This window comes from Mustela nigripes, chromosome 8 (assembly GCF_022355385.1).
Source record: "Mustela nigripes isolate SB6536 chromosome 8, MUSNIG.SB6536, whole genome shotgun sequence".
Lineage (NCBI taxonomy): Eukaryota > Metazoa > Chordata > Mammalia > Carnivora > Mustelidae > Mustela > Mustela nigripes.
The window spans coordinates 46,024,516-46,038,880 of NC_081564.1; the positions used below are offsets into that span (position 1 = coordinate 46,024,516).

The 14,365-nt window shown below is 35.7% G+C and overlaps 1 protein-coding gene across 5 annotated transcripts in view; it reads right to left on the minus strand.

The window, feature by feature from the left end:
- The window catches only part of ZNF521 (zinc finger protein 521), a 277,394-nt gene that overhangs the window by 125,558 nt on the left and 137,471 nt on the right, over positions 1-14,365 (minus strand). For 4 of the 5 annotated variants that reach the window (XM_059409386.1, XM_059409382.1, XM_059409384.1 and 1 more), the window contains one exon: positions 5,136-5,220. In XM_059409386.1, coding sequence (XP_059265369.1) covers positions 5,136-5,220 — 85 coding nt within the window. The remainder of the gene's footprint in view (positions 1-5,135; positions 5,221-14,365) is intronic. The other variant, XM_059409385.1, reaches the window with a different exon arrangement.

Here is a 14,365-nt window from a genome sequence, read left to right on the forward strand (position 1 = left end):
CTGCCCAGATTTCATCTTTTTTAATCCAGCTCTTGATGAAATAAGCCAGTATTTCATCATATTTAACACCAAATGCTTGTTTCTTCATTCCCTGAGTTTTGTAAGCCATCAAATGATGACTTAGAATTCAATAGTCTTCTCGTTTAGAATTAAGGCAAACTCCACAGAACCTAATGACTTTGGGTTTCTTAGGGTAGTGCTGATACACACACACACACACACACACACACACATACACACACACATTATTGTTGAGTCATTTCTGTTCCTTTAAAAAAAAAACAAAAAACAAAAAACAGCCAATGAAAGCTAAGCATTTAAAGAGCAACACAGCCCTTTATCCTCCTATGCAGAGATCCCTATCTTTGGATATTTCCCCTTAAGACGTATAAAATCCAAAACCACTATAGACCTCAAAATATTGGTTTTAGTCTATTGTAAAGCAAGAGCACTCAAGCTGAAATGTTTCAGAAGTGATACTGAATGTCACAAAACTATAATGAAGATTAGTCACATAGCACACCATCCACCAAAGAAATGGAAGGGAAAGAATGCCATTTGTGACCTTGGGCCTCCAACAAATTGGAGAACACATGAATGTCACTTGCCACAAGAAGAGACTAAAAATTCACCCAGTGCACAAACCTGTTTTATGCATTCTTTTTGCCTTGACAGCAATGATGTATATCACATGGTATGTAACACATGGGATATACATCTTCCCACGTGCACCGCAGAAGACTTGAATCTTTCTGTGGTCTTTTAAAAATTGTAATTCAGAAGCCCTGAGTACTCGAAATTTGGACAAAAAGAGTCAATATCTTTCCATCAGTGTTTTCCTATTACTTGTCATTTATAGTTCCAATTCTAGTTTTGCTTTTCCAAGAGAGAAATAAATATATTTGCTTTCTGCAAATAACCTTAAGCATCACCTTTGACCCTGTTAGGACATGTCTATTAGGGACTATTTGTGGATTTCCCTTTTTTTTTTTTAATTTCCCCACAAAACGGGGTGCTGCCCCACCGTGGATACAAATTTGCCATTGTAACCCTGACCTTTCGGATCAGATGAAAAATACAAAAAACCCAAAGCTTATTAAGTAATCATTTCTAAGTTGGTTTTTAAAAATAATTCTTAAGTACCTGGTTTATACCCATTCCCTTCATAGTCTCCATCTGAGGACCTGGAAAGGGAGGCCTGGAAATGGTGATAGCTAGATCCTGACCCCTCGTCCCAAAGTCCATGAGTGCAGCAATCAGTTCCAAGGATAATGGTATTTCTCCCCTTTGATCATTTCTTTGTCAAGCGGACTGGCCCTCGGTGGTGAGAGTACTGCCGGTTGTCTACCACCAGCCGCTTGCAATTTGCTCACTGTGTTTCATGAGACAGTTGTTTGTGGCTGTTTGGAACACATTTGTCTCTTTGGGGATTTAGACGCTAGTTGCAATGCCAACCTCCATAGTGATCGAAATTTCTTTCTAACTAAAATAGATAATTAGAGGCTGGTAATTATTGGTCAAGAATTATCAGAGTGAAAAAATGAAGCTTCTCATAAATAGTTCTTGGCAATGTCATCTCTTTATATTATCACATGCCTAACAGCCTTTTATTCAGAGCACTTACAAATTTACTCTACTGCTGTTGAACCTCATAATTTTATATGAGGCAATTCCTTTGCTGGGTTAAACACATTTAAAGTCCCTGGTTTCATCTCTATCTGTGCTAATCCATACCAAATAATAATAACAACAGAAATCTCAAAGAGGAAAATAACCATAAATATTTACTATGCTGATAGAGACGGGGAAAATGAATTAAAAGACATACTACACAATGGCTTCTTTCTGTATGCTCAGGTCAAAAGCCAACGTAAACTATGTGAAAGGAACAAAGGAAGACAAGAAAAATTTTCTCATCTGTGCAGACTTGAAAAGAGGGAAATCTTTTCCCCAGGAAAGCTGTTAAAATGTTTTGTAGCTCTTTTTGTGCGTGTGTGTAAAGAAGAAAAGAAGCCCCTAAATAGTCACTGGTCTGATTTCTTACTGAAACTGTGTCAAAATGTGGTGGAGAGTGAGGTTCTCTTTCTTTCCTTAATAGACATAAGTCAAATCCCCGATGCATTTTTATTGAGTAATTATTCCTGCGACTCAGACCATGTGTCCACACTTAGCTGCAAAAGGGCAGTTCAGCAGAGCGTCTCCAGGTGTGTACCTGGTAGAAACATTGATGGTTTTCCTTTCACAAATGTCCCTGGCCAACAGCCTGAGACCAGCGCTTCCAGAAAGAAGCATGGAGGTTGTCTGACATCGCGACTGCGTTAAACACATGTACTACAGAGGAGCAAACGCCAATGACTTGGTTAAAGAAGGAATTTAAAGTTACACCTCGTTGGGTCATCTGCAGACCTCGTTCTCCATCAGGTGACATAATCCTTCCTCCAGACTGATTGAAATGTAGAACGAAATCTGCAAAAACACTGTATCCCCTCTTAACAAAAAGAGTTAAGAGGCTTTTCAGATAGCCTCTAATCCTTCTTCCCTGCTAAATGTCTAGTTGAGATTATTTTTTGATTAGACAAAAAACATACAGACACACACAACCTAAAAATACCTACCCTCAATGGAGGTATTTTAGTCAACAAAATAATGCTGCCTGCCTCATTTGAAAGCTGAAGTATCACACTGGGATTTTAAAAAAGGATATCTTAGCCTTTGTGACATTCTCCCATTATGCATTCTCTTTCTGTAGATATTAACAACACGACTGGAGTTTAAGGACTTGGATGCGTGGTCAACAGATAGAACAATTAAATGGATGCTATTCATTTGTTTAGGCCTCAAGTGTGAGAGAATTACATATTTTATTATTAAAAATAGCATGAATATTAAATAACTAGGCCCTCTGCGGAAAGGAATAGAATTTGCTTCTCTGATGGAAGGTGAATTGTTAAATGCTCAGATCCCAAGAGGAACTGAGTGTCACATTAATCCACCATAAGGTAGAGGGAGAAAGCCCTGGGAACACACTAATGTTGCAAGAAGTATAAGGGAACTACAAAAGGAAAGGTATAAAGCAATTTGAAAAGAAGGACAAACCAACGAATGTTATGGCCAAATGATACTAAAATTGGAAAATCACAATAGTCCTCTCACCGCTCAACATTCAATTTTGATTTGACATATTCAAAAGACAGGAATATCATGGTGAAATTATATTCAGTCTGTTCCTCTGGTTCCCCGGGCTAAATAATAAAATCCAGAACCAAAGGTAAGTTTATGTAGAATAAAACCATACAGAAGCAGGGCCAACATTTTGCTAAATTTTCCATCAGGTGCAAGTTCCGAGAAATGTTTTCACTGAAGCCCACATAAAACTGTATCATGAAGCAGAATCGTGAATGACTGCCACCAATAAACTCTACTCAAGAAATAAAGAGATGGAAAATATTAGCATTTATCATGGCAAGAAGTATTCATTCTTCCTAACCCACGTCCCACCCCCTTCCCTGAAAAAAAAAAGCAGTTTCAAAAGTTTATAAAGAATATCTGTTTGGAATCCAAAATAGAAGAAAATTGCAAGGAAACACATTATTCAAATCTCTCTTACATGTTGTCGTTATCTGCTAGACACTCAATAAAGCTGTCACTGTTATTCTACCACGTTGGAGAATAGGATATTGAATGCATAAGAATATCACTAATAACATCAGTACTTAAATCTGGAAAATACAGAGATAAAGTGATCAAAATTTTAGCTCTTGTGTGCAAGTTCCACTTTGCACAATTCTGTACTTAAATAAGCAATAATCCTCCTAAAGACCCATCATTTGAAAACTATAGAGCAAATTCTATTGAAAAACTATTAATCAATTTTCTTTTTTTAAAAATTTTTTATTTATTATAAACATATATTTTTATCCCCAGGGGTATTAATCAATTTTCTAACATGCTTTTGAATTTATCTTTATTAATTTCTACAAGAGCATTAGGAGTTTTGATACGGTTGCTTTTAATGATCAGTAATGATAGTTGGAGCCACACTTCCACTGAGCATTCCTAGAATGCTTCCGATTAGTGTATAACAAAACTTGTTTACCCCTGAAAACAAGTTCAGAGTCTAAAATGCTGAATTTTCTTTCCTGTTTTAGAGTTTGATAATAGGAGAGCATGAGGTTAATTGGGCTTTTTAGTATTTTATCACAATTATTTATGGTATTATAAAATACCATCAAATAAGGATGAAATAAAAAAACACTCATAGTATAAAAAACACAAATGAGTAACAAAAATAGCATAAAGAAATAACAATTGTCATTTTACTAGTTGAAAAAGATCTGCTTGATAAAGTTTAATTGGCTGGTTAAACTCTTAGTGTTATTACCAAGTGCTTATCAAATTAAAAAACATAGGAGGTAACCTCAAAGGAATTAAGGGATAATGGGACAATATGAATAACTGAAAAAATTATCCTTTTAGCTTGAGCCCATATGATAAGTGCAAAATCCCTGAAAACACTGGCCAAGAGTAACTACAGAGATCTTCACCCAAACAGCTTTCATAAAGATGTGTGTAAAATTTTGGAGGGAAATAAAAAGTGATTACTGAGTTCTTTACATGATCTTTATGATCATGATTATTTCCACGCTGTTGAAACCATACATATAAAATGATCTTATGGCAATTTAAATTATTTATGTTTCCCTATCACAAAAACTCACCACTTTAGATTTTGATACAAAGATGCTTAAGCAACACACAGCAGTGCCATTACCATAATAACTTCTGAAATTAAAACCTGTCTAAAACTCTATGGAAAGCTAACATCCAGTTCATTAACCATTCCTGTTAGTTTTCAATAATGCAAAAATGATTAGAAGTTTAATTTGTTAATCACCTGTGTTTTGACTGGCAGTAGATATACAATCCTCTGCAGAAGTCTAAACTAGCCCTTGCAGAAAATAAAATGTGCTAATGTCTTATCAGGCCTAATAATAGTAATAAAAATCAATCATGCCTAGGTAAAACATTGATGGCTGAACAATTAATTCATCTTTAACTCTGTTTAATTATATAGGCATTGATATACACAAGGAGGAAAAAAAGCCATCTGTAATAAGGCTTAGAGTGTCACTCACCAATCATGTGATTTGCAACATGAACCTGAATATCCCATTCATTGTAGAAAACCATCTGACACTTGATGCACTGATAGGTCTTCTTCTGAGAAAATAAGTATAAATAGAATTACTTAGACGCATGCACTTTTTATTGTTTTCTTTAAGAACAAAGACAAAAACAAAAGCCCAACACTACTCACGAAATTTTTTTGAGATGCTAGTCTTTTTTTTTTTTTAAGATTTTATTTATTTATTTGACAGAGATTAAAGTAGGCAGAGAGTCAGGCAGAGAGAGAGGGGGAAGCAGGCTCCCTGCTGAGCAGAGAGCCCGAGGCGGGGCTCGATCCCAGGACCCTGAGATCATGACCTGAGCCGAAGGCAGAGGCTTAACCCACTGAGCCACCCAGGCACCCCAAGATGCTGGTCTTAACCTTGCTAAACAAGCTACTGTGTAGGGGGATCTGCTGGAGCAAAGTTCCATGAGTGGCTCACTAAGACTTTGTGGTCTGATATCAACACTATACTTTATAAACAGTTGGAAGAAATGGAAGCACATAATTATGGAGTAATATATTTTTAAGTTAGATTCCTAAGCACAAAAACAGAAGTTAGCATTAAAGAAAATTCTGGAACACATGGCTTTCAGAAACTGATGTCTTTGTAGATCTAGACCAAAATGTCCTGTGACTCGCTTCTAGATATCCCTTAGTAAAGTGGCCAATAAGATTTGCAGGATCTAGCTAAGAGATTCAGCTATTATAATTCTTAGCCGAAGTCTAAAATTTGGATGTTTCGGAAGTTGTTAAACAGTAGCCTTTAAAGACATATTTTCTCCTATAAAGACATCATGCCATACTGAACATTCTAACATCCTTTTATCATTTTGCATTACAGTCCTGGCCAGTGGAGAGAGCAGGATTTATTAATTCTTGAATCATAAATAAAGAAACTGAGGCCCAGGGAAGTAGAAAGATTTGCCTGATGCCAGAGTGCCCTAGAGCTGAGAAGAGAAATAAGTTCTCTTGAATCTAAATGCTAGGCTATCAGATAAAAGCAGTCTTTATGACTTCACATCTTTATCATTGTGTCTCCTATATGGCTCAGTACATATTAGATGAACTTAATAAATAAAGTATTGGTTATGTTTTCCAGAACACAGCTACATAAACTCCTTTACAATGAGACCTGATACTTACAATTAAAAACCATCTTGGAAAACAAAATAAACCATTTGAAATCTCCCAAATGTGAGAAAATGACATTTATAAAATGACACTTTGTTAAGGCATTCTTATAGGATTATCATTTCATTTGCGGTTGTATAAAATTGTTTTCACTAATGGAAGCAATAAAAAATATCAGTCTGTAAATTGCCATTAATTTTAAAGAACTCGACAGAATCAAAGTCAAGCACAAAAATTTAGTGTCACTTCATAAGCCATTAAAGTTACAAATGCTGTTAATGTGAGATTTTCTTAATTATCATCACTTAACGTAGTATTAACTTCTGCAACACAGGATAGTAGTATTCCCCGTAAAGCACAGAAGAGCTGGCCTATTTCCAATGGAACCTTTCTAAATTATCTAGCAGGCTTTGTCCATTAGGCATATCGTGAATTGAGTGTGTTGAATCTAAATCTAATACCGAGTTGAAAACCCTGACGATCACCAAGGAAGATTTACTGCGCTGAGCTGTTTACAAGATGCTTTTGATGGTGACATATAGAGCAACATGTGTTGCGTAAATAACATCTATCCCTTTTTTAACAATATTTCCCTTTAGAACTAGTTAGAAAATATTTCTGACTCCCAGATGACCTACATTATATATTGTTTATTAGCATACTTCCAGCATTATTCCTGATATGTGACCTTGCTGAAAAACAAAGAAACATAAACTTAATGGCTAGTCTTTTCTCTTGTTAGCACAGTAAAACATACAATATGTCGAAAACTGTCTCCAAAAATGATGACTGATGGATATGTTGGTGGCGTATACTAGGACTTTCTTTCTCCTGGTCTAATAATAAAGAATAAAATCACTTGACAAGCCAAAATAATAAAATACCAGCACTTACTACTACCTTCCAAATGAACTGACATATCTGATGATCTATGCACAGAAGTTTTCTTTTATCACTGGAAGAAATGCTTTTGTCACTGCTGATAATTCAAATACTAATTCTACTCTTAAGACAGTGTCTAAAATGTTATGTTCTATTCTTATTAACGAAGTGATGTTCTTATTTATAAGCTCCTCGATTTGGGGCTGAGTGAAGTAAGAATTTCATGTCATCAAAAACAATGTACCATGATCTTAAAATGCTGTAGTTTGAACTTTGCCTCTGCACACAGGCCACACTTCCCAAATACAAAGCAATAACATATAAATTGGGATGTGTTAAGGTGTTCTTTTTTCAAAGCCATGATGGAAAATTCATTTTTACTTTCTATTTCTTTTCTAAAAAGGAATTTTAAATGACCTTTAAAGCATCTTTATTACAATTATAGACTCTTAGCAAAATATGTGAGAGACCCCTAACCACCCATACACCATCTTTGAATAAAGTGATTATAACCTCTGAACAGTGCTGGTTGGCCTTGGGGAGTTCACTCCCTTGGAGGTAAATCCACTCCAGCTCTGTACGGCTGAGTTTGTAAGGGACTTCTTCTTAATTCTAGACCTAAATCTGCTTTTCTGCTACTTTCAGTTATAGGTCCCAACTCTAGGCTCAGGAGCTACAAAGATCAGGTTGGATCCCTTGTCTAAAAAGACAATTACGTTACCCCTTCAGACTGAGAACAGAGGGATGCTGTGAGAAACACTTTGAACAATTTTCACCACTGGTTCCTCTCTCCCAGGTCAACCTTTTAAGAAACAGAAACCCAAATGAAGCACAATACTCTGGGGTTGTCTTGACCCATAAGGAGTACAGGAGGACTGTCACCTCCCTTAGGACAATGACTTCCATTTATATAGAAGACAACAACAACAAAAAAGTCAAGTGAGATCATTTCTTCTAAAAGCATATAACAGTAGAAACAGAACTTCCATTGTTTGGGCCCCAGATTGGCCTTTATCAACGCTTAAGTTGTCAATTTACTTGAAATGCTAATTTAGTACAATTTTTAAAAGAGACTTTTTTTCATTAGCCTTTTTTAATGTGCTACTTGGGAGTGGGGTTGTCATTTCCTGATTGTTCTCTTTTGTTTTCTGATACTGATAGATGTAATTATCAAGGATACAACTTTTTCCCAGCACCTCATTATTTTTGATTGATTTTGAGAACAATTTAAATGTGCCTTTTTGACATTCTTGTTTTCAGTTATACTCTGGTTAAGGTACTCAGAGACTTTCAGAAAAGAGCATCTCATAAATTAAAAAAAAAATGATTAGGATCTTTAATAATGTATACTTAAAAAAAAACATTATTCTGATTAACCCCTCTCTCCCCCTCAAACTACATTCCATTAAGACTTAGGCTTCACGTTGAGCCTCAGCAAGCAAAAAAATAACATAAAATAATATATACTTTGCAGTTATAAATTGCTTTGATTTTTTTTAAACAAAAAAATCTGACTATAAGAAAACTGACTATAAATAAAAATCATTGCGTTCATAGTAACCCTTAAGACCAGAAAAGGGAAAAAATCTTAGTGGCCACCATTGGAAGTGACTATTACATAAACCTCTTATTCTGAAAATTAGTAATTAAAGGCACAGAAGCACTAAGCTCTTTTAGGAGGAAATGTAGTTCATGCCTATTTGATGAGGAAAAGTTCTTTAGGAAAGATTCTCTGTAGAAGGGATGACAGAATTAGAAATCCACTATTTTGCAATGCCAAATAAAGGAGCCCAGGATACCCACTAATGGATGCTAAAACTCTTAAGAGAAAGGTTATTCTGGAGATACTCAATTTTTATCCTTTAATAAGTACAAAGAGAAAGATGTACATTTACAGTGGATTTATTTGGGAGTAATCACTGCAACCAGACTACTTAGCTTAATATTACTACTAATAAAATAGCCTGGAATTATGTGTCTCTCAGTGCGTTGCAATATGGAGCATAGTACATCATAATAAAGGACACTCATCTAAAATGTATACCTGAATCTAATCAAGCTTTTGAACAAACAGTCCAGTTTTCAGGAAATTCAGGGACAGAGGAACAAGCAGTACCCGGGGGGAGGGGAGTACACAGATCCAAAATATTCTTCAAAATCAATCAAAAATATTCTTGGTCTGTTATCTTCAAAAAGCCAATGTCACGTAGGAAAAGGTGGGAAGATTGTTCTCAGGTGAAAGGGACTAAAAGGACAACTAATAAATGTAGTGTGTGTGTAAAAGTAATGTGTGGATTCTGATTTGGGGAGAAATAGCTAAAAAGGTTACTGAAGAGATTGAGGAAAACTGAATTTCAGCTGGTTATAAAATGATATTGGGTAATTACTACTGTTAACTTTCTTAGATGTGACCGTGGTATTATGGTTATGTGGATAAATATCCTTTTGGTTAGGGGAGACATACTGGATATTTAGGGGTGAAATAGCATGACGTTTACAATTTTCCTCCAAATATTCAGAAAAAAATAGTCAAATACAGATAAAGTAAATGTAGTTAAACGTTAGCAATTATTAAACCTAGGTACATGCTTAAATATTTTCATAATAAAAAGTGGGAATAAATGGATAGAATAATTCATAATATGTCATTTTTTAACACTAAACATAACCTGATTAAACCCATCCATTTCGTTCATTTTAAACCTCCACACTTGATGTACACCCCAAACGATGTGTGATGAGTTACAAACATCTTTGCAAGTATGTTTTTGTATTTTTTGTGAGGTTTTTTCTTGTCTACTTGCTTTTTGTAAATCTAATGTATAAACTCTAAGAGGTAAAAGAAAAAAAAAAAACCATAGCTTACATTCATTTCTATCATAAAGAAATAACAGTTTCCTCGAATTGTCTATAAAGTCTATAAAGAGCTCATATACATAAAATTCACTTGCAACAAAACTGTAAGAGCTGATAAAGGAGGGAGTATTATCCCCATTTACAGATGAAGTGACATGTACTAACTAATTCGTTTGGATTATGGATACCGGAACTAAGTCTGGTACCTGACCCTGCCTCCCACTTACTGGGTTTCAGCACAGTTTATACTGTGATCATTTGCAGGTAAACACACAGTGGCATTTTAGGCACATTTTGAAAGAAGATTTTCCTTACAACTGTGTGCTGCTTTGGGCTCTGACAATGCCAGGGATGGAATAAAAGTGAGAAAACCCTCCCTAGCCACCTTCAGCATAAGCTTCCAGTACCAGGCCCTTGACCAAAATCCAGAGGGCAGAAATGGCTTCCAAGTCCTCTACTGGACTTCAAGATTTTCTCTTCTCTCTCAGTGTCCTGAGATTTTCTTGCCATGTTCTTAACCATATATTTTTGTTTACTAGTCCTACTAAAAACTGAAAGAACAATTTCAGACTGAGAGCTTATGGTATGTCTCCAATCCTGAAAATTTTCTGCTATTGTTTGCTTCAATTTTCTTCAGTTTCTATGTGTCTCTCACTCAGCCTCCATTCATTTCCACTGGAACTCCAATTAGGCAAGATTGGAGCATCTGGATTTCACCTCTATGTATCTTAACCATTTTTAATGCATATTTTAGGAGTCAGTTTGTCCCTCTGTTTTGATCTAGGTGATTCTCTGCACTCTTACAAACCACAAGTTCTCTCTTCACTGGTCTTCAGTCTAGAGTTTATCCCTTCTATGGAAACTTACTTCAATGACTATTTTTCATTTCTAATTTTAAACACAAGTGCTCTTGCTTTCTTTATACTTGAATTTACTTCATAATTTGTCACTCATTTTAGTAGAAATCATACTTTCATTTATCTTTCTGAGCTTCTAGACATACTTAAAGTCTTTGTCAGTCTGGTCCATTTAATTAATTTTATCTGGAGTAGAATCTTGGTATCATAACAGCTGGCATTTTTGTCTGTGGCTTTTATTTTGGAATCATTCACATATTTTGGAATCTTGGTTTGAAGCCCTTTGTAGTGAAAGATTTTTTTTTTCTATACACTCATTCTTTCATTGCTAATAGTTTTGCCATTGTTTCTACCAGCCTATCTCAGACTCCTAGACCAGGCTAGGTCTCATGAGGCATTTCCTGTATATCTGATGTGCTACAGGGATGTAGAGGACATTGCTAGTTGAATCGCAGAGCCAGCAATAGCTAATTCAGTTTTAAGTCATTAAAGTGTATCTTTCTTCTTACCACCTTAACTCTCCAGCTAAAAAAATTCTAATACCATGTATGGATCAACAATAGAATTGTTTTTCTCCCAGTCTCCTATTGTAAGCAATGAAGTTTCTCCCTTGCCTTGCTTGAAGTAGCAGGTTTAGTTTTTTCCCACAGAGATTAAATCTAATTACCACTTCTGGAGTAGAACCCAGCAGAATCCTGGTTTCAGTCCTAACCACTTCTGAAATTTGGTTTCTGGATCTCAAAGATGGAGAATTGTTTTGAACCTGACTATGTCCATTTGGTTATCTATGTTTTATCTACGGTCATCATATGTTTAGAGTAACAAAGCATGATGTTACAGAATCATTTCTCAAGGATCTCCCACAGTTCAGCACCCTCTATATCACCAGCCCCAAACGTAGGCAGTGGCTGTCAAAGAAGAGCCAGTCCCAGATTCAGTCAGGACCCACTGGAATCAGGATGTTGTTTGCAGCATTAATTATGCTACAAAATAATCCACTCCCAACATATCCAGGAGGCTTAATAGGAAAGCAACTTTAGAATCTTTTTGCAATCAGTTGCTATTTTGTGGCTTCATCATTTAGTTGTGTGACAAATCATTTAATGACCTTAAGTCTTTGTACCCTTCTCTGTAAATTAAAACTAATAAAACTTACATCTTAAGAGCTGATGTGAGAAGCAAGTGAGAAGTATGCAAAAGCGCTTAGTACCACGCCTACCATGTTGCATGCCTGCATTAAACAGTAACTACCTTTATTACTCTTTACTTGACAGGTTATTATGGAGACGGAATGGAATACTATATAAACTGTCTGACACAACAAAGTTGCTTGTCAAAGATTAATTCTCACTCTTTTATGTGGACTTTGAAACCATATTAAAATTTCTTCAAGCTAGAATCGACTAATTTAAATTTTATGGCAATTAATGTAAGGTTAAACAAATGTTTGTTAAATAAAGGTTTAAAAATTAATAGCATAAAGAATATCAGAAATTGGTGACAGGGTTAGGGGGTGGGGAGGAGGAAGACAGAGCACGTAAAAAGGTAGTTAGGAAAAACAAAATAAAACAAAACAAAACAAAAATCTCTTTTCAAGGGCTATAGCACTATCATTCCGAGAATGAATACATTAATTACAAGTGAGACATATATTTAAGATCAGCAGCACCTTTACTTGGCAGTATTTTGTTGGCAAGCAAATGAATATTATGTGTGAGTGAAAATAATAAACCTACAGCTTTCTACAAATACTCAGTAGTTCAGACATTTTACTAATTTAGTTTGGATAACTTCCAAGTAATTCTGAATTTGTGTGAAAATAAGTCAGAACAGAGCGGGGGGGAAAAAGGTGAAAAGTAATGTGAGCTACTAATGAGGAAAAGTTCGCCTGAGTAATTCACTGAAAAACACCAGCGTGGATTTTCTGTAGTGTGCTCTCATGGTAGTTAAAAGAAGGACACTATTGTCTTACAGATGTGGTTAATGTCCTGAGATGAAAGACCACATAGCCCTTTGTACTAAGGGCTCAGTAATCAAGAGATACTAAACATGATTCCTAAACTCAAGGAGTTACAATATAAATGGGGAGAGAACACACACAAATATTAAATGGTTATGTAAGTATTCTGCCAAAATAACATGGCAAAGCAGTTCAAGACCAACTGCCCATCAGTGCGCGGCAAAGAGAAGATCGCTGAGACACCTCAGATGGGGACAGATGAACTTGGTCCAAAGGGTCAGGAAGAATTCCCTGGGGGAGGAAGGATTTTATCCGAGATCTGAAAATGGGAACATTTTCCCTGAAGTCAAAACTGAGTTACAAAGTGCCTGCTACATGCCAGGCAAGTGTTCACACTCAAATGGGATATTTGGTGGAATGAGGAAGGCAATTCTGAACAGAAGCAGGGCAAAATAAGATTGCTCTGGCCAACTGACTGGGCAGGAAAAAAGAGGAGACAGACAAAAAAATAGAAGATTTTTGTTTTAAATGACTAAGTTGCAATTTTTTTCTTTTAACTTTAGACAAACTCTGCCTAGGCCCCTTGGAATCTGAAAAGAAAATATACTTAGTTTTTACAAATAAATCCAAATCTCCATAAAGATACACATTTAAGCTACCATTAACTTTGAAATCGTGGGTAAAAAAGCCCAACCATTTTTTCCCCACTTTTCTTGAGTTCTTTTTGAACAGCAAATAAAATACTTTTGTAATTTATAATATCTTACTTTTAATAGTATTATCAATAGTCAAAAGCTAGAAAACAATTGAGATTTAAAAAAAAAAAATTCTGGCTATTACTCACTAAAAAACAAAACCCAGTGTCAAAATGGAGTAATTACCATGAATCTGAGCCTAAGTTTTCCTCACGGAGAGAGATGCTTTCTTAGCCTTATTCCTTTCCACTCCTCTTATTTCTCCTGATTCAGAATTTGGAGGCTCTTCCAAGACACCTAGCTTATTTCCTCCACTACACAGGTCACTGAGACCCTCTGGGAAAGAGATCTTCGTCTAGACGATCTCATTTAATAGGATGTGTTCAGTTGCTGTTTATTCTATGCCACAGCAAATGTACATCAGTCGATCTCTGTACAGTGTTGTCCATAAGATGGTCAGTCAATACATTTCGGTTATTGACTATACTATGGACTAGTGAGGCATCCCACACCCAGCCCCTTCATTCCTAAGCTGCTACCTACACCTTGACTATTTCTGCCTGAAAACTTCTCTATCCTCAACCCAGCACCAGAAATCAGTGAATTAGAAGAGACTGAATAACACAGACTAAATTGATGCTGTAGCAAAGGTTTAAAAAAAAAATCGCTAGAAGCATGTGTTGAGTCTTTGAGTTCGGGCAGGAATTTGCTTCTAGTTACCACTGGTTATAATATATTGCTAGTTCTTAGTTTGGAAGGATTTATGACTCATAATAGATTTGGGTTAACTTCCTATATTGCCCGTTTGTGTACA